Source organism: Clytia hemisphaerica, unplaced genomic scaffold (assembly GCF_902728285.1).
Source record: "Clytia hemisphaerica strain Z4C2 unplaced genomic scaffold, Clytia hemisphaerica genome assembly, whole genome shotgun sequence".
Lineage (NCBI taxonomy): Eukaryota > Metazoa > Cnidaria > Hydrozoa > Leptothecata > Clytiidae > Clytia > Clytia hemisphaerica.
In genome coordinates, this window is record NW_027104027.1 from 320,961 (window position 1) to 343,083 (window position 22,123).

Sequence of the window (22,123 nt, forward strand, 5' to 3'; positions counted from 1 at the left end):
AATTTTTTTCAGAATATCTTTTTCAGATTAATTTTTCGCTAAGATTTATACATTCGCATTAAATTTAGGATTTTTTAATTTATTCAATTGATTTGATTATTTTGTATTACCGTATTTATTTTATTTTTGCATTTTTTTTTTTATTTTCTTTTGACGAAGCTAGGAAAGAATCTCCAAGCAACTATAGATTTTGAATTATTCTTCAGCATTTATGTCTTCTTTAATAAAAGGTCCTAGGACGTCAAATTTAAAAATCCGACTATCCTCGGGAAACGCAGGTCATTTCAGAGCAATAAGAATTTGAAAAACAAACACAGGCTCGATATATTGCTAAAGCAACCATATTTCGATAACACACATCAATAACCAACCCACCAGATCTTTAAAGGGCTCCTACATTAAGGGAACTTATTTTGGCGAGTAGCAAAAATTCTGAAAATTTTTATTATTGACGAGAACTAGTTTCGGAGAATTGCAATATATGAATGGCTATATCTGTCCTATTTTGCATTTTTTGAGCAATTTTGATAAATTTTGGGGTGTTATTTTGGCAAAATGCAAAATAAAGAAAAATATGGTGAAAACTTACTTTGGCAAGTGAATAAAATATTTAATTTGGCGATAACTAATTTTTCAATTTTTTCCCTTAACCTTTACCACGCCTTCTCTTTGGGAACTTCACCCCGTGCACGCCTTGTCTTTTTGGGAAAAATGACAGTTTTACGCTTTCCGTCATAACTTTTGATCTACTAAACCGATTCAAAAAAATAAGCCCATTCTGGAAAGCCCAACTATCCTGCTTTCTAAAAATGTTAAAATAAAGGATTTTCCTCCTATCAATGGTGACACAGTAGTCTTCTGCCTTAGAGTTGAAAAAAATTCAAAACGCAATTTGTCATATTTTTCAAAATTTTAAGTTCCTGTTAAAAAAAAAGTGGGGAGAACATTTGCGATACCATAATTTTCTGGCTCATTGTTTCCACCATTATAACTACAACTGCTAGCCAAAAAATCACAATCATACCTTTACTAGAAAAGGCAGAATTCATTTTTAGAAAACCTTGGCTTTCGAGAAAATTTCCACGTAAATCAGAGGCACGTAAGGCAGAGGCCCCTTGAGGTAATTTTTATGGGAAATATCACTAAAAACAGCTAAAAATGACTTTCCTATCATCAACCAGCATGAAAGCAATAGAAATAACATAATATATACACTTTGAAACTCTTTGCAGCCTTATCAGAAGCCTTAACTTGGGTTTCGGTGACGGTCGATGACGGCCGACAAGCCTCCAGTCCTCACCCTTAATGTACCGTCATACTAAAGAATAAGGAGGCAGAAACTTACCTCAAACACTGACTAAACTACAAACAAGCAATACATAACATTTCCAACCAATAAAACAAACCATTTTCCTCTAAATAAACATAAAAAGTTAGTTACAGCAGTCAATGAGCTCATAATTTCCAAAAGAATATTTTGCCTGATTTTCCAGTTTGTTTTGACAGTTAAAAACGAAAGTAGGTGGTTTCAAACTATTGAAAATAGTTTGTTTACATTTTCTCTCCGTCATATAAGACATTTCCCGGGATTTAAAGGCGTCTTTAAGGCGGTAGGGCGGCTTTTCTTAACACCCCATGAAAAACGTATATTTACGGCCTCGGCTATAAATTAGAACGTAAATTTACGGCCTCGGCTTGGTAAAGGTTAATGTATGTTGGGCTAATCAATGAGGTTATCTGTTCTGAGGGTTACCATACTGTTTCGATAAAGGTCGCTAAATATCTTTGAAATACACTTGTGAGTCCAAATTATTTTGTCACTTTATTTTGCTCTTTGACAATGGGTAGTTCTTTTTCCTGTAACTTTGAAAGCAGGGGCCTTAAACTGAAAGTAGAGTTCAAAGCACAATTTTGTTGAACATCTGGACTAATCATGTTTAATCTTGTCGTGAAAAAGCACATCGGAAAAAAACTTTACAAAGATTTTGTAATTTCATGAAAAAAGGCTTATAGACATTTTAAATAACTTTGAAGAATTTTATCAAACGTCTTTTGATCTACTAAGTAAGGTTTTTTGCTCATTTGATGATAACTAAATGGGCTAGATATCTCTTATTTGAGTTCGTCTTAGTAAGTTACCGACATTAGCTACGACCCTAACTTCTTTTTTTGACTTGTTCTTAATCGCCTGAGAAAATCTGAGAAAGGTATTTGAAAAGAGGATTTCTTTTCAAAAGTCTTTTATTGAGCAGCCAGTAAACTTAAGATATCTTAAAATGACTTTAACTATTAAAGCATTACTCATGCTCAAGCATTCTTACCTCATGGCGTTATATATTTGCATTTTAGATGCTCTTTGAGATTTCCAAGCACGAAAAGAGGACGGGTATATCCTAAATCATCTCCTGGTCAGAAAAAATAGCCTTTAATTTCATCTCAATCGTAAAGCCGATCTACATTTCCAAACTCGCAAAGAAAAACATAGACGATGTTATCGTCCGTTACACAGTGATAGTAAAGGCGGAAAAATGGCGTTATGGCGGTATACGGGAAAAAAAACTGGCAACTCTACCGACTGTAAACTCTTTTCGGCAAAAAAACCCATTTGCGAATTTTCTTCGGCTTTGGGCTTTTTTTCTTAGATAGTGATTCGTCTTAAACTATAGCATAGTCTAGGAAAAACACTGCTCTAAATCATCTGTCCAACCGTCCCACTGGATATACCCTGTTCAATAACGGTTTAAAACACACTTTAAAACTAGTCTCTTAATTAATCATGTCTTCCTACGCTCACTTTTCCCGCGTGATGCCGTTCCAGTCCGACTGGCGTGCCAGTCTAAAATCTTCTTCGAATTAGAAAATTAGAAATTAAATCAGCCACTTGACTATTACACAGTCACTTTCGGTCGGAGTTGTGGACGGCAAAATATGTCGTTCTTTGATAGTTAGGTTTAGGGTTTGTCGTTCTTTTTTTAGATGGCCTGGAGACGTTCCCTTTAAGGTATTTTGGAATTTATGGAATTTGGAATCTTTATTTACAATCAGGATTTCAATTTACTTTTCTACTTAAATTTTAAGGTTATTTTTCCCTTTTTAATTTTAAACCTTTTTTTGAAAAAATAATTAAATCTCTATTTATGCACATTTAACTTTGAGGCATTAAAATTCAGACATTTTTTAAGAAATTAAGTGGCATTAAGACCACATTTTAAAATACGTGCAGTAGTCTGACTTAATGAATTGATTAATTAGCATGTAACACTTTAGTCTACAGTGCAGTCAAAATTCGTCCCTACTCAATCAAGCTCGTGTGCTTCCTATATAGGTATGACAGCCAGATGTCACTAAGCCTGATTAATATACAAAAAAGGCACCAAAAAAAGAATTTGGTATGTAAAGCGATGCCAAAGATATTGGCTTCATAGATCAACAATGACACATAGAAAAACACACGCTCAAAAATGTGTATGAAATAAAGAAAAAGTTCTTTTCAGCGTGACACAATATTAAGATTGTCATAAAGATTTTCACATTGATAAGATATTCCTTAAAAGGGACCGCTACGTTAAGCCTAGGTTTAGCTTTATGAGGCTTTCCCTTTCAAAGCGATAAGAATGTAGTGTAGAGAAATAGCGCGCACTTTAAGTCTCATGCGAAAGATTTGTCTTATTAAAATTGGTAAAGCTTCTTATAGACAAATACGTTTTCATGAAAATTTGAGTTTAATTAAGATTCGGTGTAGTTTTACTCTGACCGGGGGCTTTGAATATTTCTTATCTGTGTTAGTGACATAATGGCTTTCATGTCGGAGTACATCTTACACTCTGTTGCATAAAATTATATTGACGCGGCGTGAAAAATGAGATTTATGCTAAGTCGAATTTAATATAGTCTACTTTAAAACAAACAGGACCTCTTTTCAGATTGTCATGATTGAACTTTAATGGTCTCTGTTTTTTGATAGAATGATTTTTATTACAAAACTGTCACACTTCGGCGTATTGTGGGAAGGATAAGCAGAATTCATGGAACATGGAACATCTAGAAAATCTATCTAAAAGGCGCTTTCCATAACCTGTTTCTCGATACTCAGGAAGAAAACCATGCAATGAGGGTCATGATACCTTGAATCAAAAATCTGTGACGTGACTGGAATTTTCTATTTCCTTCTTTGGCAAAGATTTTTATGCAATTCTAGGTACCTGCTTCAAAGTCTTCGAGTTACATCTGTACCAAAAATGAAGTTTTTCAAAAAATCAAATACCAAACCAGGATGAAAAGTGACCTTAAAGTGAACGGGGAAAAGGGAAAATAAGGGAATAAAACCCTAGCATCTTTTCACTGAAATTCCTTCAAAATTGGATTCAAAAAAGATGTTTAAAAATTGAAAGAATTTTCATAACAAAAACTTGATTTTGTCTTTGATTGCAGTTTTTTTCCCGTTGCATTTAAAAAAGTTTTTAAGGCCTGGATCAATTTTATAGTTATATTGTTATGATTGGGCCCCCAAATAATTTGAAAAGAATACACCCTAGAAGTTACAATTCTTATGAAGAGATGAGTAACAAGACTGTAATTCTTTTTGAATTTTGAAGTTAAGGAGGTTTCATTAAATTTTGATAATCTGCTGACAATTTGATGATTAATAAAGATGACCTCTGTACCTGGAAATTATTTAAATACCTTTTCATGCACACGTATGCACTATTGATTATGATCATTAAATTCGAAGTATTGCGAAATTTTAATCGGTTTAATTTATAAAGTAATACCTTTTCATACCAATTGTTACGAATAAAACGTTTTTAATTTTTTGGTCCGCCCATTATCGAAATTTTTTTCGCACGGGTATTTTACATATATGTTTTTTCGAGATTATCCATATAAAAAAGTCCTGTGCAAATGTTAAACACCCCCTGTCTGAGTGATCTGGTTATAGTTCGTGGGGTAAAATGAGGGATCTAATACCAAACAGAGGCTGGAAAATACCTTATCCGGGAGTATCTATTGCTCACAAGTCATTCTGATTGGCGGATGAAGCTCGATGAAGTTTTCCATTTTGGGGTGAAATTTGAGAGGATTTTTCAAAAAGGAAGGATTATTGCCGACCCTGTGATTATTTTCGCAGGTAGTACAAAGAGCATGCATTTGTTAGAGAAGTAAACAGCCCAGGGAAGAGGGGATCCTTTGATAACTTTTAGGTATTGAGAATTGATTGTCAAATAACGATGACTTTGCGGGTGCATATCTCAATTTTTAATTGTACCAAGAAAATTTAAAATCAATCTCTCCATATAATTGTTTCGCAATTAAAAATAACTTTCTTATAATATAATATATACATAAAATATAAATAAGCAAAAAAGTAAAAACTGTTTAAAAAGCATTTTGTCACTTATCAATTTGAAAAAATATCTTAATGACAAAAATTTTTAGAATCTTAAACCCATTAAAAAAAAAATTAAAATGAATTTAAAAATCAGTCAAGTAATTAATATCATATCTTCATTTCTTTTGGTTTCATTGTTTTTGAGGTGTCACCTTGCTGTGTATCAACTATTTTTTGACAGTCCTTATTTTTGTTTTGATCTTTGTTCTTTTTGCCTCGATGACCCTTGACTCGTTTCCATTTCATTCGTCGATTTTGAAACCATACTTTGACTTGCCGTTCACTGAGATTCAAATTAACGGCTATCTCGTAACGCCGTAACCTCGTTAAATAATTATTTCGATTGAATTCATTTTCGAGCTCTCTTATTTGGTCTTTTGTAAATGCCGTCCTTTCTTTTCGCGATTTTGAAGGAGTCGTCGTCGAAACTGCCGAGTCTGTGAAAAACAAAAACAACGAAAGGTCAATTAAACTAAATGGAAAGTGTGATCATTTTGCATTTCGGTTCACCCCTATATTTATCTGATATTCCGATGGCGTATTGGCGGCCGCCCACGCTAAAGCTCTGAAGGAGCGGGCCAATATGCCCGACCTTCAGAGCAAAGCGTGTCGTAGCATATTTCCACATCTGGTACCAGATAATCCCTATATCTGAGATTTTCAAATACAACTTTCAACACTAACGTTAAATGGGGTTTGGAACCGAGTTTTTCAAGGCCTGATAACGTCAGATTAGTGCGCCAGTGAGCGTTCTAATACATTTGACGCCATTCAACCTTGAAGTTCTCGGCACCTTTCATAAAGTTTTTGACGAAATGGTTGAAATGTGTGCAGGCTGAACAATTTATAACTGAGATCGAGTTTTAATAGTGCAACGTAATTTGAAAATACAAACACAAAAAACTTTATCGAGGTTTATCAAGGCGGTTTACTTTAATAAATTTTCTAATGGATAGGAAATGGGTAGAATCAATGGTTTTCAACGATCAAATAAGGATTCGAGGCTTTAGGAGGTCCACACGCTTTAATTTAGAATAGAAATTGAAGTTTTTGAACATATTTAAAATTTTAAGTAATGATAGTTGGTTATGAGAAAAAACAAATGCGACACCTTTGGGTTGAAAAACATTAGTGGTTTAGTTGGAGGGCGGAGCTGGGCGTCAACCGTTTCAAGAGATTTTCACATATTACAAGCAGTTTCAAAAACAAATTATCTGTATATGTGCTTGACCTTTCGTTAAAAGGGGTCTTATCATCTTCATAGAAATTGATACAAGTTTCAAGTTGTGTCATGCTATATTCAAAATCCCTTTGTTTAAGAGATTCTTATTGAGCGCTATTTTATAAACGATACTCAGCCGCGTGGCAGATAAAAAGAACCGCTTCTAAAAGTCTGTCATATTTTTTAAGTGGGTAAAGATCTGTAAAATATTATCGCTACGATTAAAACAATAAACTTTACTCTCTGGCCCCACCCCTGTTCATAAACAGCCTCATTTTCACCAATTCTTTTTTCAAGAGTATAAATTTTGTATTAGATTGTAGGGGTATTATTTTTTAAGTAGTTTTGTGATGGAGGATTTCATAAGTGACATTTTGATTATAGTGCGAACGTCCTTTTTCATCAAAATGGATCAAACTGTCAGATTAAAAAAAGTTGGCCATCTTGTTTTAGCCTTTTTTTAAGAAAAACCCTTCAGTTTTATAAGCGATAAGAATTTTTTTACATTTCAAGATTATTTAAAACTGAATTCTTCCCACTCTTTATGAGAAAATGAAAAATATTCAAAGTAATATTCAAAGTTTTCGCGGCAGAACGAAAATCAAAGGGATAAAATCGATCAAATTTGGCTTGAAAAACATTTTAAAAAATTACTTCAAGAAATGACGAATTTTCAAGCCAATGCAAGGCAGCTCTCCTCAACAGTGTTATTGTAACCTTTTATTGGCCCTTTGTATATGTGTCATTTTGGCCGGAGTAAAATTGGCCGATAAAGTTTAATTTACTTGAAAAGTGGAAAGTTAAATTTTGCTAAAACATTGTGAGAAAAGTTGGGAATAAATATCCCTAAATATTACAAACAAACAATCCTAGACTCTTATCCTGGGAGTGAGACAGGGGTGTAAAAATACAGATGATTGATGAATGCGATTGTCAAAAAGATTTTGAACAAAGTAAGACGGTATTGTTCGCACAAGACGAAAGATGTCGAATCAAAGATAAGGGGATTTTTAAGACCTCAAGTAATGAAAGCGAATTCTCAACACAAAAGAAATTCAAAAGGACAGATGTTTCATTCTTTATCTATTTTTAAAAGTCAATATTGACTATATGAGAGACAGTACGGCGGTCTACGCGTTTTTGAAACAGTTTCAGTTTTCTCTCAATTTTGGTTTTATAACGTCTTTTGTATTTAAGAAATCCACCATAATGTTTTAAAAATGATTGGTTTACATTGGATCAAGTTTCCCTCCCTTTTTCACATCCTTCCCCACACTGACACCATACAAAGAAAACAAAGACGCAAGAGTAAATCGAAATCGAAAATAAATTCCCGTGGGAAATTTCTTATAGCACGAAACAATGGAATTATTTGAAAACGAATTTCGATAAGATATTAATTCAGCATCTAAAATTACACCAGCTGACCTTAAAACAAATAAACAAACAAACAAACAAACAAAATTAATCTAAACCTCAAAAACATCAAAGTCACTTGACCCTGAAGATACGACATAAAACTTCATGACAACAAAAAAACTCGATACCTTCAGTAAACAAACAAATCTAAGTGTCGAAGTATCGTTTTTCTTAAAACATGCCAATTTATTTGGAATGATGAAGTAATTGTTTGATATGTGAAAATGTCATCATAAGTTTGCGTGGCCTATCTTACCAACACCATTGAAAAAGGTTAAGCCTTCCACTTGTCTTGTATCAAACCTTTTTTTGAAATTAATAGCTTGGCTGTGTGAGATGTAACATATCAACTGTGCAAATGTTCTCTTTACGAGAAGCCTTGATTTTTGCAGATTACTACCTAGTTACTGTGTAGGGTCTAGAAAAGTATAGACAGGAGAACCGTCCTGTATTTCTTTTATAATCTGATGTATACAGGACGGGTATGACCTGTGAGGCACAAATCTTCCTCAAAAAAATTACAGTGGGAAATTCGAATTAAGCGCTGTCCTCACTTACTAAAATAAAAACCAAATTTTGGAAGTTGCGCTTTCTCTAAGAAAGTGTGACCAGTAAAAAAATAACAAAATTTGATCGGCTATGTTTTCAACCGTTATTAGGATCTGAGAAATTCAAACCATCAGCCCATACCATGCTATATATTTCATCATCGGTGTATAGAATAAGAAATCATAGTATGGATCTCCAGGCTAAGAAAAGTACAGTAACATATCTTGAAAGATTTTAGTAAAAATAGATTTTTACCAATATTTATTTTTTTTGAAATGTTTTCATTAAAAAGTAATTTCATACGATAACTAATTTCTTGGTATTTATTTGCTGATTTCATTTCACCACGGAAATCTATTACACAATAGCATCAACAAAATAAAACAAAGGGAGAAAGCTTTTGATGATGTTATTTTCGAATTTTTACATTTGGGTATCAATATTTTTATTTTAAAATTACTGAATAGAGGCATCGAAAATATTTTTACATTCAGACAAATAACACGAAGACTCATATGCTTAATTAGTTAAGACTTTTTTTGCAACAAGTAGATTAATTTGCTGAAACCTTTTGTGTTGTAAATAAAAAGTCATAAATTTAAGAATCAGATTTTTACTAAAGAAAATCAAGAAGGGGCGTGGACTTAGAACTGGATCAGCCAGCTCAAAACCTTCCTTCTTCAAAAATAAGACTTCCCACTTTGAGAAAATTCTGTAAGAAAAACGGATTTAAAACTATTTTGTATTTTTCATTTAATTTTACCAAAATGGAATATCTTTTTCTGAAAAGAGGCTAAATATTATGAAATAAGAAATCAGATACCGTATTTCAAATATTTATGTCAAGAAAAACTTTCATACGATTTTAAAGGCCGAATATAGGTTTTAAGTTTAAAAACCTTAAAAATTTCAAATCAATTTGATAAAAATTTTTTATTGTAATGCTGTCATGTATTTATAAATAAATGGCAAACAAAAAAGAGCTTCAAATTCAAAATCATCAAATTCAAGACTTTTGGTATGGTTTAAGTGCTTAAATTTGTTCCCAGACCCTGAGAAAAAGGCCTAATTGGCATTTCCTATTCTTTTAGACCTTTGCTTTACTGCTGATAGTCAGAAAATAATTCCTAAATTTAATTAATAAAAAATGGGAGTTTATGTTGAATATTATTATCAAAACTTAATATTGTCTTTCAGTTTAGTCGCTAGCCTTCTTTTAAAACCCCGTAAACCCAACGATGACAAGGGGGACAAATTTAAATCAGCTCATAAAAAAGGGCGCTAAAATTGAAACGTCTATGTGACAATACCTTGCGAACTTTCCTATATACAGACTCCATTTTTCGAGTCAGAGCAAAGATTAACATTCAAATGCGAAAGAAAAGAGACATAGTCACAAGTCTTTTAGCAAAGAAATTGTCACATACACTCGTTTCGAAATTTTTAATAATTACAAAAAAAGTCGCACTGTAGTATTCGATTCGCAGAGCATTGACTTTTGTTGCTCAAATAGAAACTATGCTGAACTGACAAAACTATTATTGACAGAGTGTTCCATTTCAATTTGAATTTGACTATAGGGCATATGTGCAAGTAATTTATACAGGTTGCCCATATAGACTCAGTATCAAATAACGTCTGTCTCTTGCCCCTTATCACCTTGCCCGATGTCACGTTTTTCTGATAAAAAGTTTTGGCAAAGGTCCCAGGTCACCTACATGTGAAGTCTAATCAATTTTAAACTCAAGAACCACTTCAATATGTGCAGAATGAATTTTCGCGACAATTTTAGTTTTACGCTCATTATTATGTTGAGTCACAAAATCAACTTTTTAATTTCTCAAAATATAATCTTTCGAAATTTAATTCAATTAGAGTAGTACTCGCAAAAATAACATACTTGTTTTTATAAAAAAAATTACTCAGAAAAACAAATTCATAATTTATTATTTATCACTAAGAGGTATTACAAAATCCCAGAGTGAGAATTTTCTGTTTTTGAAAATAATGATGCTGTATGAGATAAAAGTCTAAATCTAATTGTTTACGAGTCAAAACTAATTTTAGATCCAAGAGTTGCAGTTTAGGGGATTATTTATTACACTGGCATACTGGTATGATCTACTAGTATCGTCGTCAAGTTTAAATGATTCTTAGTTTGAAAAAAGGAATAAAGATTTTTACCATTAAATTTATTTGAAAAAATGAATAGAATTCTTCATTCTAAGTTATCGCTACAAGTTATAAAATCAAGTAATTTGTTCACCTGAAACAAGTAAAATTTTGACTGTTCAAAAATAATGTTCAAGGGTATAGAAGCGTCGAAAAATCTTCCAAATTACGATGTATTTAGACTTTCCTCTCCCGGCATACTCGCCCCCTATCGATCCCAGGCCCTTTTTAGCCCTCTTAATTCTCTAAGGCTGAAGAGTTTCTAAATCTATTAAGGTTAGGGTGTCTTTCTACACCTTAAGGTTAACAAAAAAATCTTTGTTTCAAGGGTACAAAAACTCTAACAAAAACATCAACGCGAAAACGTGACATTAAAACAAAACATGAAAACAAAATATAAGTTTGTTTTTCGAGCACAACATCGAAAGAAAGTTTGTTTTTGGAAAAACAATGATTAAAAAAGATGATCCCTACTGTGAAAACGAAATAGCGCTAGAAAGTTGGCGTTTCATTCTAAATCCTGCAAAAGTTCTAACGACACCTTTGAGGTGATTCTGCATCAAAAGGTCCGGTTTGGTTTTCTTATAGACCTGTCATATTTGTTTGTTTGTCATATTATTCACCCAATACCATGATATACTCGCTGTATAAGAACATTACGAATTGCTGAAGCCTTAGGGATATTCATAACTTTTTGATGCTTAGGACTGTCTTCATTTTCAGCATCCTGTAAGTATTTTGACATAATTTCCTTAAAAGCTTCATGCTCAAGACTCCAAGCCTTTTTCGTTGATACGAAACGTTGCTTTAGCATCCATCTTACATCCACAACGCCCAGTTGAGCATTGAAACAGTGCTGTGTTCCAGTGGGATGTTCTTATTTTAGAAGAAAGAAGAAAAACGTAAAACGTACACATCAAGGACTGTTCCTAAACAAACAACTGGTTACTAAGGATTCTACCCTAAAAATGCCAACAGATCAAGCTCTACCCAGACGGCACATAACGTCAAAACAACGTCCATGTGACATTCATAACGTCCAGATAACGTTATTTGAACTTTAAAAGAACGTTGTGTGCCAGCTGGGTAGCCAAAATAAAGAGAGATGTTATTGCCATCAAAAAACATACCTTTGTTTTGCTAAACTAGGGATTCTAGAACTTCAAAATAATAAGGGGGTTTATTTCGGGAATTCCTAAAATTGATTTCCTTCAATATTGAATCGAAGAGCAAGCAACCCCAGCCTTTGACCTCCAAAAAAATGGGATTGCTTATAAAAACTAATATCCAAAACTGTTGTTGAAGAAAAATTCTACTTATGCCCTGCATTTATTTTAGTCCTTTTTTCCTTTTAGTCTCTATTACGAGAACAAAATCCTTTGTTTTCGCTTTTTAGGGGTATTAGTGTTCGGGAATAAACATCATTCTTATTTTTTGCTAAAAATGCATGAATGATTGAAGACTATAAAAACTGATTTTGGGTACTGAAACTGAAGGGGAGGGGGGATTTTCTAATTTAAATGTAATATGAATTTGTGGGTGCTAGGAATATGAAAAATGCTGAAAAAGGGGTTCAAAGAAAATCGAATTCAATTTTCTTTATAATAAGTTGTGCTTCAGGTAGAAATAGAACGAAAAATAAAACAAGGGTTGACATTCAAAATTGAGGTCTCCAGTCACCATTGTATATGTATATGCATGATTTTGCAAGACCCTTCACATTTCTGTGAATAATAAGAAAAGTTACTGAAAAGTGTCATCAAATAATTATGTTCTACTGTTAGCTGTCCAAATTGGTGTTAATTTTTTGACTGACAAATAAATAGATTTGCACCATTTTAATCAGTTGTTAGTTTACACCAAAACCTTTAAAACACTTCCAAATTTGAGTTTCATTTTCTCTATAAGAGTTTTTTTTTCAAATACTTCAAAAAAGATCTTGTGATTTTTCAGGATTAAAAAAGCTAGAAAAGAGCATGAACGTCATTTTATGCCATGCTGTAAATGATGAAATCCCAGTGACATAAAATTCTACTTGAAAAGGAAAAAATGTTAAACAATATTTTTTTTGTACCATCTCCCTTCATTTTGTTTCGATCCCGATCACACCAAAAGCTTTCTCAGAACGGTATGGGAAAAAGTTGAGATTTTTGTTAAAAAAGAATTGTTAATAATTGATATAATATCGTTGACAGGACACAACCCTTTAGTTCGCCGTTATTACACGACCTGCGTTTGATAGATATTTTCATCAAGGGTGACCTGTACACCCTACACCCCTCCCGCCGTTCCCAGAGATAACCCCATCCAAATTTTGGTTGACTCTAGATATATCATACAATTGAATTGAGTATCGATAGTTTCCTTATTCTGGCGATCAGTGAATATCATGAAAAAAATTAATTTGGAAAAAACTTATTTTGGCGAAGGAGCTACTATTTTTAGCTACGCTTTTTGTGTTGACACCAATCATGGTATTATTTTTGAAGATTTATTAATTTTTGGCGATAATCTATTTTGGCGAGGTAGCATTGTTTAAAGTGTTTACGAGAATTAATTTTGACCAAACTCGCTAGATTTTACTTCCCTTTAGATAGCTTGTTATAAATAAATTAAAATGAAAAGGAAACGGAAACTTACCACCGAATTTTGAGGAGTTATTGAACGCCATATTCGAATCTGTCGCATTATTGAAACCGTTACGATACAGACTGAACGGATTTGGTGCTGAATAAAAGGGTGAACTTAAACCGGCCGATGAAACCTGGCCGTCCTGTTCTGCCCCTCCGCTATGTAGATAACTTTCGTAAGAAGGTCGTATATAGTTTTTGTAAGTGTCGCTAGCTTCGGGAGACATATAATCCGATGGCTGCATCCCCGGTATACCTCTAGGGTACATGCCATCGTTCTGTCGGTAGCTAGTCGGCGGTGGCGGTAAATAAATGCTAGACATTGTTCTTGTGTAAGTGTTTTCAAAGTAAGTTGCCATGTTGGGTGGCGGAGCGGTAGTCGAGTGTACTGTAGGATCTGAATCTGATGTAGTCGAAGGTAAAGTCGCATGTTCGGGTGACGGTAACGATTGCGTAGCGGGTGGTTGTTGCGGTGATTGGTCTTGCGTTAAAGCGGCCGTGTAACTAATGGAGCCGTTTACACCGATATCATCTGCACTGCTGTACATGTTGCGTTCGGGAGGCGATGGAACATCCGACGTACTTGGATCGTAAGCGTATTGACGGGACACTAACGATGACGTGTATTCAACGATGTTGCATGGAATGCCTGTTGCGCTCGGTATCGCCAAATGATCGTGGTATTGATTGTACTGTGGCTGTTGGTGACAGTGTTGTGGTGTGTCACTTCCACTGAGTACTTCTTGAGGTAAATGAGACAATCGAGGGGGCACTGGAAAAGTCATTTCCCCTGTCGACGTTGAACACATGCTATTGATGGCAAATTGATTATCCAATGTTTTAATCACCATGTATCTGCAATATAGTTCAACCTGTTTTTCGATTAATTTTTTTTTTAGATGATGAAGAAAAACTCTTAAACGTTGCTTTTCTTATCAAATGAAATTCTTTGTTCGTTCCTTATTCCTTTTGATTTGAAATGATGACGCTTCTGTATGAGTTGACAAGCTAAATAAGCGATGCGATATCGAATAGAATAAAAATTCACAAAAAAAACTTATTTTCTATCGACAATAGTGATGATATAATTTTAAACCAATGTATGTTTTTCAAATCTGGTTCGGTGATAGAAGCCTTCTAATTTGAAATCCAACAGCAATATAACAATGGACAGTTTCAGGTTTGATCGATTTTCCAGAAGCTATGAAGTTCCCTCTTTCCTCTCAACCTCTATACGCGAATGAATGTCTTTTCTTTTCATGCACGTATGCTTCAACAATGTCGAAAGTCCTTTTTACATTTTTTTTCCGTTTTCAAATTCAAGTGTGCCAGTAAGATTTTTCAAAAAAACTTTTCAGATATTTTAAAATCTTTTTGGTTTCCAACGGGTTTACCAATGCCTTTAGATGCACTGCTAAAAATGGAATAATATTAAAAAATAAAGAAATAGTGTAAATGGAGAATATATACGCACAGACAGAATAACAAACAAAGAACTATAAGAGAAGAAAAGATAGTATCAATTAAGAGTCCTGGGAACAATACCAACACAACGCGTAAGATTTTTATCTCAAATTTTTTTAAGAATATAAATTTTATGATTTTTGATGTACCATTTTTCTATGTGTTGTAAAAAGAAAAGAATTTAAGCTAAACAAAGTTCATTACTTAGACTAAAAGCCTTATTCAATTTTTTTGTTGTTTCTTGCCCCAATCTGCTAAAGTCGTTAAAACAACGGTGGAATCAGTTTGGCTAATCTACCCTTCGAGATTCCTTCCCCCTTTTTAATGTGTATTTTCTATATTTCATACTTATAGAAAATTAATAGAACGTTAAAATTCCTTTGAACGTGCGTGTCAAGTAAAAATGCTTGACATATTTATAACAATATCTCACAAAGTTTCAAATGAGTTGAAAACACACACGTCGATAGTAAATAAACAAATAAACGCGCGCGTTGAAAATCGAATTTCCGCGCGCGGATAATGCAACGTACAGATCGCGATTCGGCGATCGAATACAGTAAACACTCGGTGACTTTCAAGACCTTGACAAAAAACAACATTTTTTTCTATCTATATTTAATCGCACATGGGCTGAATATCGCCCGACTCTTTAGCCTTCAATTTACGTACTGCCGCTACGAAGCTTGTTGCTGATATGAGTACGGGCGGACCGCGTTTAACGGCTTATAAGTGTATTAAAAGGCTTAGGTTACAACTAACAATTTTTTTTTCAGAGATCTGCGCGAAATACATAGTACATTGATAATAGAAACAATTTTATTTTTCTCATTATATTGACAAAAGAATAGTAAGAGGAGCATAAACAAATAAATGAAAACAATGTGTAAACTTATTAAAATCAAATAATGGATAGAGTTTAAACAAATAAAACAGTACTTCTATTTTCGCGTGTCTTTCATTTTGTTTAACTACCTGACGACTGTGATGGTATACTCTTTTAAGAAAAATCTCAAATTTTCCCCATGCATATTTTTTTCACAGTAATTTCAAATTAAATCAATATTAATAAACGAACCTACGAGATATCCATTTCGTCTGTCTGAGGGATATGAAATAGAATTACATAAATTGTAATTCAAATTTTTCCAAACAAACATGGCTTGACGGTATGATGGATAAATAACGTCATAGTGAAATAGAGAAAATCTATATCAAAGAAAGTCTGTGTTTGTCACTACACGATTTGTCATGACAGGGATAGTCATGACCCCCGTCCTTCAAAATGGCAGATGGAAAATTACGTCATAAAGTTTGAACATTTTTTGAAATGTGAATTTGATGACGGAACAAGTTATTTTGTCAAATTTTAACGAGTTTTTGAACACATTAACAGTGAAAATTCTTGAAAAAGGAAAAATTGAAAAATCGCATGTAAAACTTTTAGATTTCTCAGATAAACTAGTTTTTCTTTCACACAAAGATTCATTAAGATTTTTCTCTAAAAAAACATAAAATTACACAAAACAATTTCCTTCAAAAAATACATAGAATGCTTTTCTCTCAAAAACACACAAAATACAAAAGATATGCATTTCCTTGTAAATTACAGAAAGTGCTTATCTTCAAAATTACACAAAACGATTTTCCTTCAAAAATACACAGTATGCTTTTCTCACAAAAATACACGATACATATGCTTTCTCTTGAAAATAGTTTCCTTGTAAAATACACAAAGCACTTTCCTTCAAAAACAAAATACCGAATAAAAAATAATCAAAATGTTTCTAGTTTATAGAAATTATACAAAATGATTTTCCTTCGAAAATACAAAGAATGTATTTCTTTTCAAAAGAACACAAATGGTTTTTCCTTAAAAACAAAAATATTGTTTTTCCTTGTAAATACAACTTTCCTACAACTATGGTTTTTCTTCAAAATACCCACATTCGGCATTGAATGTACACGAAAATTTCCTCTAAAAATACACAACACGACTCTCGGGATCGTAAATCTCTAGTCTACACAATAGACAGCTCCAGACTTTTAGGCCTTACTCTTGGTCTATAGACACTGCTATAGGTGGCTACTAGTAGCCCCCACCGGGAATTGCTTACTAATAGGTTTACACATAATAAACAACTTTCACAAAAGATGTTTATCAATAGAAATAATAATAATTCAAATAAAAGAATGTTTAAAACACAGCCAATCGCTTAGGTTTTGAAACTCTCTATTGTTTCATTAAAACCTTAGTACGCATGCGATTTACCCGGAGAATTTCAATATTCAAAACAAGAGCAGTGCTCATATCCGAAGAGTAGGAATTTTACGCTCAAAACGAAGGAAGATATGACGTAGCCTAGTAAATCTCGTAATCCAAGCCACAATAAACGGCAAAATAAACTTCCAATATGAACATGTCTCTCCTTCAAAAATACGTGTAGTTATTCCTTTGAGAATGAACGATGTTTTGCATCTCAAACAGACACAATATGCTTTTCCTTTAAAACACCCCTGTGTTAAGACCCGGTAGGACGCCCTGCGCCCTACCCACTGGAAAATTTGGCTTCATACTTGTACCCGGTGGAAGAAATACCCTACAATTTCAGCCCCACTGGAAAATTGACTTTATTTTTGTCGCCTTTCGAAATCCATTGGGGAAAACTAAACTCCAAAATGACCGTTCTTATTGGATTCTTTGACCTGGGAACAATAGAATTTCTATTCCCATTGAGATTTTTATAAAAAACTTCCCACTGTGTGGGAAGAATTTCCACCGGAGCTGTGAGACAGGGGTTCTTTAAAATGTTTAAAATTGTACAAAAACAGCTTATAAATTTTGATAGAATTCGCATAAAACAACGCTTACTCATCAATTTTAAATCACAAGCTCTTTTTAAATTTTTAAATTGGATTGACACGGATGTGGAGCAAGATTGGTCAGAAAGAGGAAAAGAAAAAGCATTTTTTCGCTTATATCAGCATAATATAACAATAGGTAGACACTGTCCTAATAGTAAATATGTGTCTGATATGAAACAGGAACACTTATGTAAAAATACAACCTTTAAGTGTAAAAAAAATATCCACAAAAAATCCGCCGTATAATGCAAAAGTCAAACCGTCTAATCTTCACGCAACAGGAAAATGAAAATAGAAAAAAAATAAAAAGATAATAAATTCCCCTTTATTTATAGATGGCAAGGCTGATCCTTTTACTCATGTAGGGAGTCTCATGAAACTTTCAAAAGCTGGGAAAACAAAAATACCTCACTAAAAACAAAAATATTATGTCATGAATAGCCTTTAAATAGCACAAGCATTGCAACAAATCAACTTTCGATATTTAGCGAACGTCATAACTAGTAAACATTATCTGCGGTGAAAAATATTCCTGTATTCGCATTCATGCTGCTTTTTGTGGGGAAAAATCTGGATCAACCTTTTAGTCAATAAATGTAGACTTTCAGATGGCATTTTTGGTTGAAAATATTTAGAGAGCGAAAATAATATTTTTGCAATTTTAATCAACAGTTCAAAGATTGAAAAGGATTCTCAAAGAGTATTCTTCTCCTCGTGTTTCCTTACTCGCTTTTTTTATAAGAATACACTTTATAAGAATGTCCATGATGAAAATGGCCAAAAAACTAAGAATATGCTAAGAATATCACCATCATGGAATTTTGCTACTAAAGCTAAGAATGCCATTTTAAGAGAATTATATTATCCCCAATTAGGCTCACTCCTTTTACAAAAGCGCCATTTTATGCTTGAGACGTATGTACTAAATGTTAAATCTAGTATGAATTAGGATCCTAACCTAAGAATGTACTGTAAGAATATTTTAGAATGATTTTCCCAAAAAAAGTTAAGAATATCCATGATGAAATGGATTTACACCATTCTTATAAAAAAAGCGCGTATTGCTGGGATGTTTTCTTCTACTTACTTCTAATAAAAATATAACTCCATAACGTGTAAATGAGGTCTTTACCCCTCCTTTTGTAAACCTAACCATTTTCTTAAAATGTACCTAACCCCCTTGAAAACAGCTATTTGTCATACTTTTGGCAAAAATTACTCCCTACACAATTTTTAATGAAAGCATTCTTATAATAAAGTGAGGCTCATTTTTGGCAAAAACCTAAGAATAAATTAAGAATAATCCCACCCTCAGATTTTAGATATAGCCGAAAAAGTGTTGATTCTAAGCTCCTTTTACTTTTAAGTTAGTTAGTGAAGAAAGTAAACATATTGATGATGATGATGATGATGACTGGCTGCTCTTTGCAGAGGACACCCGGTTCCGTATTGAGTGGTCTAGGAGTCGTCTCATTAGGACCGTCTACGTGATGGTTTATACTGCGACCAGCTTGCGAGACACTGACACACAGTTTTTGAATCAAGTGCGTTAAGTCCAGCGTGAACCACTAGGGTACAAGGCCAGCGCACTCTCACCTCATCCACGATGGATTGTGGAAACGATACCTGGCACAGTCACCGACAGGCTTCTTGAGTTTCTGTCTACCCAATTCCCCTCACATGGCATGGCTTGGCCCAGGGAAGGTACATTCACTTGCCAAGTGAATCACAGCACCGAGCGGGAATCGAACACCGACCTCCTGGACGGCAGTCAAGATTGATAACCACTACACTACTGCGCATCTAAGTAAACATATTAAGAACATAAGAACATTAATCCAAAACAATCACGAAAACAAAGAATAAATAAGCCTCAGCCAAAATTGACTAGCCCTCATAAAAATCGTTTAATAAGTAAAGGTTAAAATTTGCCATTTGATATTAAGATTTACTTTCACGTCTCATTCAAGTCGCCGTCGTAGATGCTAAAGGTCCCTATTACATGAGAGAAAACTAAACTTTGATGCTCAAGGTAAGAATAAAGTGCCTTACCAAGGGGGAACGGCAAGTATTAAAGGTTTCCAAGGTATGAGGTAAGGAGTTACAAGAATTACAAAAAAGCTAGTAAGCTTAAGTCTTGGGGACGCGAGAAGTTTTTTTCGCGTCGGTGCAATAACATGCACAATAACATTCCTTTACCGTCCGATTTGAAAACGTCCATTAACTACCCTATTAAAATTCACTATTCAGTGTTGCAACTAGGTTTTGTGAATATGGACGGAAACCTTAGGATTAGATGGTCATTTGAACCAAAAACCCTCTTACTGGCAAGACGGAAATGATATATTTGTATCTCAACTGGACGGACGGATATCCGTCTACGGACGGAAAAGTTGCATCACTGACTATTCCCATGAGAAAAACGATATGAAAAGAAAAGAATCTATCTGCGATCCAGATATCAATCTCTAAGGGCTTTCTTTTTGTTCAACCTTGCCGTATTTTTTCAAAGTCGCCGTCCTAGATGCTAAAGGTCCCTAATATCTAACCTGTATGGCGACGGACTATAAGAATTGTTTTTTTGCTTATCTCAATCACAATACTATTCAAAGAATTGAAGATGGAGAACACAGATTATATAATTATATTTTTCATGATTTGTAAAATTCTTCTGGGACTGATGAATATCAGTGAAACAAGTTTCTTTGTTCGACTCCCAAAATTAATTACCCAATCATTAATCAATTTTTAATTCCTAACGTTACTGTACTCGATTCCTAATTCCGGAGGGGGGGGGCACTGTCACTCAAGCTAAATGACCTAACATACGTGAAGTCTTTAAGCGTATATTTTCCAAGCTTCTCAGAGTGCACTGTAAGGGTCGAAATCAGCAAAGATGAGAAAAATTGCACTCTAAGGGTGAAAGATTTTGAAAATCTGACCATATTTTGCCTGAAAATGTACAAAAGTTTTCAAGAAAATTCACGGTAATGGTCCATTTTTCACTCAAATTTGCACAAATTTTGCACAATTTTCTCTGCACTGTAAGGGTCCGATTTTAAAGATCTAATTTTGGGCCGCACGTATGGTCGTTCTCCAGGGGAATAAGGCGGGTTCGTGGAGGTCAAAATTCTTGTAGTAGGGGGAATTTTGTTCGATTTTTTGGAATCGCTCGAATGTTTTGTTAGAAGCACTTGTTATACATTTTTGGAAAGCTAAGGGGTAGGGGAATCGAAATTACAATGTTTCCAATTTTTTTTCGGACACTTTGGTGTGATTTTCGGACAAATATGACGGTCTCAGGCAAAAATCATAGGGTTAAAAATTAATGAAAATTTTAGCTCGAGAAAACGGAGACCTGTTGTATATTTTTGGAAAGCTCTCAAAAAATTAAGATTAGAGATATATTGCAAGTATAGGTGATTTCTGTACCTAACTCGAGATATTAACCCTTGCAAACCGTGTTTTTCAGCCAGAAACAGCTATTTTGTCCAGTTTTTGGGCTTTTTGAAGCTCAATTTCGATTCCCTTACCCCTTAGCTTTCCAAAAATGTATAACAAGTGCTTTGATCAAAACATTCGAGCGATTTTACAAAATGCCCTCTACGCAAAAATCCTCAATTTTGATGACGTCTTAAAAATTGAAATTTCAATAACTTTTGATAGAATATCATCAAAATAATTTCAAATTTTGACCGAAGATGCATTTCAATTTTTTAAAACATGATGATGTCAGCATTTTTAAAGGATTTCAGTTTTCGGCCAAAAAGTGATGACGTCATCAAATTTCATATAAAAAAAAATTTTATTCTGAAAACATTAATAATGTGCATCTTTGGTACTTAAATCAAAAGCTATTAGAATCTAAATTTTTATGACGTCATCAAAATAGCAAAAAATCTAGGCAAAATCGAAGTTTTTTGCGAATTACGCAAAATTTCTTAATAGGAAATCATCTGCATAGACTGAATCTTATTTTACTTACTGATACTCTTCATTTGAGCCAAAAATGAGCTTCTAGAAATAATCTGTAATGTAGCAAGCATTTTGACCCCGCCTTAATCCCCTGGAGTTTTTGAAAAGAGTGGCCCGGGCTAATTCCTAATTCCTAGCCCGTTACATTTTTAATTTCTAATTTAATTATGTATGTATTTAAAAAAAAATTTAGAACAGCCTTTAAGCAAACAACAAAACACATACGAAAAAGGATATTTGAAAAAGACGTTACTTTGATGAGAGAATTAGTTCAAAAGAGAAGGATAGATAGTTCAGCCTTTCGCGCCAGTGAAATATGACCAACAACAAACATCCATAGTCTCTCCAGTCGTAGGCGGAATGTTTTTGTTTTTCAAAATTTTGAAATACTTATGTTACAATACTTTATCCCCGTGGGATCACTCAGGCGAAATGGGG

General features: G+C 33.7%; 1 protein-coding gene across 1 annotated transcript in view; it reads right to left on the reverse strand.

Moving 5' to 3' along the window:
- Positions 1-5,289: 5,289 nt before the first annotated feature.
- Positions 5,290-22,123, reverse strand: part of LOC136811623 (homeobox protein MOX-1-like) — a 55,488-nt gene continuing 38,654 nt past the window's right edge. Inside the window, exons 5-6 of the mRNA XM_067068247.1 lie at positions 13,392-14,795; positions 5,290-5,826 (exon numbers count right to left, since the gene is read on the reverse strand). Coding sequence (XP_066924348.1) covers positions 5,498-5,826; positions 13,392-14,232 — 1,170 coding nt within the window. The 5' untranslated portion in view covers positions 14,233-14,795 and the 3' untranslated portion in view covers positions 5,290-5,497. The remainder of the gene's footprint in view (positions 5,827-13,391; positions 14,796-22,123) is intronic.